Below are 4,860 nucleotides of genomic sequence, written 5' to 3' on the forward strand. Positions count from 1 at the left end.
GTAAAAAAGAAATTAATATTAAAAAATGTCTGTTTGACCAACCGTGCACAAAAGGAAAAAGAAAAGGAACAGGTCTCCGCTGCTTTTTGACTGTAAATAAGAGCCTTGTTTCAGTCATATCCCGGACACATGAAACCATGACTGCTCCCTCTTGCTTATTAGCGGACCAGGACGCACACTGGCTCCCCCTCCGCCCTCCAAACCCCTCCCCTTCCACCCTCAAAACTATTTAGCATCTGAAACTGGGATAAAGTTTCCAAAAAAATTTAAGGAAAAAACTTCCTGCGAAAGGAGAAGCGTGCCAACCTTCCAGACTGAAACTTTTAAAGCGAGAAAAGCGCAGAGAGTGAGGGGCATCCCGAAGTTATTCTCCTCATCTTTTACGGATATCTATACACTGCTGTAACCACGGCTTCAAAGGTGGACAACGTTTTTTCCTCTCTATCCCTGCATTTCTTCAAGAAAGAAATGGAAGAGGGCTCCAGTTCTCCGGTCTCCCCTGTGGATAGTCTGGTGACCAGCGAGGAGGAGCTGGACAGGCAGCAGAAACGCTTCGCGAGGAAGAGGAGACACAGTAAAAAGTCCAGCGAGGACAGCAGCGGCAGCAGCCCGGGGCCGGTGAAACGAGGGAAAAAACCGAGTCCGAGCAGCACCCAGTCGTACGAGGAGCTGCAGAACCAGCGGGTCCTGGCCAACGTCCGGGAGAGGCAACGGACTCAGTCTCTCAACGAGGCCTTTGCGTCTTTGCGCAAAATTATCCCCACGCTTCCCTCGGACAAACTGAGCAAGATACAGACTCTGAAGCTCGCCTCCAGATACATTGATTTTCTCTGTCAGGTGCTGCAGAGCGACGAGATGGACAGCAAGATGTCCAGCTGCAGCTACGTTGCGCACGAAAGACTCAGTTACGCGTTCTCCGTGTGGAGGATGGAGGGTGCTTGGTCTATGTCAGCATCTCACTAGCACCCAGAGACCTTCACTTACTATGCCAAAGCGGTGGGTACCACAAGACTGAAGCAAAGGAAATCCAATATTATTACAGCAGAAGTAGTTGAAAAGATTGGCTTTTATTCTTGGATTGAACGAATAATATCTTCACAAGATAATCACAGATATAAAGAACAAATAATAAACAACGAAGGAACAGTGCGATGCTGCAGACAGACATATGAGGCAGATTATGAATTGTATCCTGTGAATTTTACTCACAAAGTCATGCTCTTTCCTGCAGTAATTTATTGTAAAATGAGGGTAGTTGTGCGCTTGTGATGAGGCCACGTGTGCTGGATTTGGAGGGCGTCCTTTAAAGCCTGCTGCCATGTTTTTAATGCAGATAAAATATATTACAAACAGTCAAACGACAGAGCTGTGCATCACAATTTCAACCCATGTGCTCAGAAGCCTGAAGGCCTCAGCTGTTACTGCGCCTGTTATTAATGTGCCAGATTTCACAGTGAGGCCTCAGCATCTTGTCAGCGCCCGACTGACTGCATCTGCATCTGGATGCTGGTGCTGCTGCTGCTGCTGCTGGTGCTGCTGCTGCTGCTGCTGCTGCTGCTTTGGGCTCTTCTGGTGACAACTGATCCATCAGATCACTTGTTGACACCTTCAGGATCCCACAAGGATCCAGTTAAATCTGCATGACTGCAGCTCGGGATGTGGAAAAGGGAACATTGTATTTATTTGGAGAAAGGGATCAGGAGGAGGGAAGTAGGGGAATTAATACAAATAATAGTTTTGGAACATTTTCACATGCAAGGCCAGATGAAGAATATGCCTCGTCTGTTTCTTGTCTCTTCTATTTTTTGACCAGAAACCCAATAAAATTAGCCAGTTGTGAGTTTTGCAGTTAATCCTTATATTTTAAAAGCACCAAAACGCAGCTGTGGTGCCACCACGGGTAATTTCTATCCACAATAGAGGGCTTTCCTGTGTGCAGACCGCAGGAATGGGCAGCTCGGCTGGACATGAGAAGTTCAAGCCAGTGCAAGACAATAAAAACAGAGGCGCGTATTAACAGGCAGTTTGGATTTGATCACGTTATTTTGCAGATTTGCAGCCTGGCTTGCTCAAGTCCACAAGGATCCATGATCCGCTATAGAGAGGTGTCGTTATCACAAAAGAGCTGGCAGCTTGTGTTTTAACTTTTCACAGGCGTAGTCTTGGAAAAACTCAACTCCGCTTTGCAATTTAGCAACAGAGAGAGAAGAAAATGAGAGAAAAGTCAAGCAAGCATGACACTGACCAAATTATAACATCTGGTCTGTCATCGGGAAATATTTGTCCTCACAGTTTGGGCTTCTTCTGAAAGATCTGACGGATGCAAATCTCAACTCATTCCACCGAGGCCTCAGACATGACGGTTCCAGATCAATTTAAGAAAATAAAGGTCTGGGCTGTTTATTTGGGGCGGTAAAGCAGGTGATACTAAACAACACTTCACAGTTAAAATAACCAGAAGCGGGGGTTTGTTTGTTTCTCACGGGCCTGACCTGTAGTTTGCAGACCGCTCAGTCCTGACTGCTCATCAGCATCACTTTGTTGTCTCATATAAACCAGCCCTGCTGCTGTGGGGACAACCAGCAAGCTTCATTATTATAGTGATTTGTGTAAGCAAGATAAATTTGAAGGTGGATTTTTTTTTTCCTGAGTAAAGAGAGTTTAATTTACCTCTGGGGGATAACACAGCTCTGGGGAAAAAAAGGGTCGCTTAGCCTTTGAGAATGTTCACGAGCTTCTCTCTCTTTTTCCTCTGAAGGCAAGTGAGCTGCTCTCTAAGAATAAACAGCGTTCGTTTTGTTAAACTGGCAAAAGGCAAACTCGAAATCCACGTGGTGATATTATTCTTAAATATGTGAAAGGCCTTTCAAAATAAACCTTACAAATCGGGACGTCGGTGAACTTTGTGATATATTTCAATAATAACTTTTTAACGCTGCTCAGAGGAAATAGATGTTATTGTTGTGGGATTGGGCCAAATGAAAAGCGTGAATTTACTCAGGTGCTTCGAGCTAAAGGCCAGAGAGACTGCTGCAGCTGTAGGATCCCACTCAGATACAAAAGGTTCCTGCTTTTCTGCTGCCATATGGTTTTACTCAGCTCGGTGGATAATAATTGATTCATTAATGACTTCCCACACGCTCAGCGAGCCAGTGAATGTTTAAAACACACACACACACACACACACACACACACACATCAGATGTGCCCTCGCCTCACAAACAAGACACACTCTAGAGCATTGCTGTGCACGTGTCCATATGATTAATAATATCTCTGTGTTTTTGTCTCCGTCACAGACTGTTTACTTCTACAAAGTATGAAGACCAAAAGGTATTATTGAAGAACCCATCGACCTCAGAGGCATGGCGGAGAGACGTAATGTGACCCACAACTGTGCGTGTGCGGACGCGGACCCACGGCGCTGTGCTGTGTGTGTGACTGTGTGTTGCTGTTGTAGTGGCAGACTGAGAGCTCTGCCATGTGTGGAGGAGGCCAGAGGTGTCAGAGCCCGGCCTGCATTCCAGCAAAGCCATCCTTAAATCGTTTTTTTTTTTTTTAAGAAGGAGATATAGGCCTATTTTGTTTTTCAAAGACTTTAAACCAAAGTATAAATATATATAAATGCATATTGTACATACCTGTGTAAGTGCGCCTATAGCTTGTAAAGGGACCAATGCAATTTAGAGTCATTCCTGCATGGATTTATTTTCTTTAGCAAGTCTCCAAAAACTCCGTCCAATGTACATTTATTTTGTTTTTGCTTATTTATTAAAACACATATTTTTGAACAAAATACGCTTGATTTTTTGATTTTTTTTTTTTTTTCAAATTTTAGCTGTAGATTTGAAGCTATAACATAAAACCATGTAGTTCAGCTGAATAAATTCCAGTCGAAGTTATTAAAGTTTCTGCTGAACTTCCATCCAACAAGATTTAAATTAGAGCAACCTAAAACAATACGCCTGCTTATGTGAGGTTTCCCTGATGGCTGCTAGATTAAGAAAGAAAAAAAAAATACTAACACCATTTTTATTTCCCTGCTGGGTGTGAGAAACTGCCCCCTTTCTCCCCTCTCCGCTTGTTATGGAAAGAAAACGCCGACTTAGAAGAAAAAAAAAACGACCATAAAAAATACAGCTTCATTAACAGTGGAGGAAATTCGAGCCAGTTTCAAACTCAGGCTTATAAAATGCTTGTCCGCTTAAATAACGAGTAATCATTTCAAATGGCGATGCCTCTGGGCTCTTTAACGAGCAGGGAGCCCCAACAACCGCAGATAAGGACAATAACTCTCAGCCTGCAGCTTCAAAAAAAAAAAAAAAAAAAACGGACCCCAACTAGACGACTGTAGAAATTCCTTTGAATCTCTCTCCCGCTCACTCTTAAAACATTAAAACTGTTTACATCTCGGTTTCCCAGACGTGGTTAGATGCAATCTAAACACTGAAAGCAGCTCATTGTTAAGCAGGGGTACTAATGTAAATGGTGGCCTGACTCTCTGTGGCTGCTTCAGCTGAACTCAAACCTTCACTTTCAAGTGGAACTTTTGAATAGCTCAATAATTACCAACAAAACAAACATCCCCCTGTCGATTTAACTGCAGCAAATCCACAATAATATAATGTCATTTCAGATGGATACAGTCCGGCATGTTATGTTTTTCTCAGTTTGAAAACTGCATTACAAAATATAAAGTACTCAGGAGATAACAGATGACAACTCACTACAGATTTCCACTCCAGTGTAGAAACAGCAGAATGTTAGTCAGCCTGTGTGATTGTCTCTGTGTGTGTGTGGTGTGAAGGGGAAACACCTGCAAGCCACAGTGGCTTAATCCTCCTGCTGCTTTGTGAAGAT

The 4,860-nt window shown here is 43.4% G+C and overlaps 1 protein-coding gene across 1 annotated transcript; it reads left to right on the plus strand.

Annotated features, from left to right (window-relative positions):
* The first annotated feature begins 252 nt into the window (after positions 1-252).
* twist2 lies at positions 253-4,860 on the plus strand. The gene is made up of 2 exons (XM_056389472.1): positions 253-996; positions 3,300-4,860. The coding sequence occupies exon 1, from the start codon at positions 469-471 to the stop codon at positions 961-963; it is 495 nt and encodes a 164-aa protein (XP_056245447.1). The 5' UTR covers positions 253-468; the 3' UTR covers positions 964-996; positions 3,300-4,860.

This window comes from Seriola aureovittata, chromosome 11 (assembly GCF_021018895.1).
Source record: "Seriola aureovittata isolate HTS-2021-v1 ecotype China chromosome 11, ASM2101889v1, whole genome shotgun sequence".
Taxonomy (NCBI): Eukaryota; Metazoa; Chordata; class Actinopteri; order Carangiformes; family Carangidae; genus Seriola; species Seriola aureovittata.

What these genes read in the sequence shown, in the direction of transcription:
- twist2 (XM_056389472.1), top strand. Translation starts at nt 469, where the DNA reads ATGGAAGAGGGCTCCAGTTCTCCGGTCTCCCCTGTGGATAGTCTGGTG.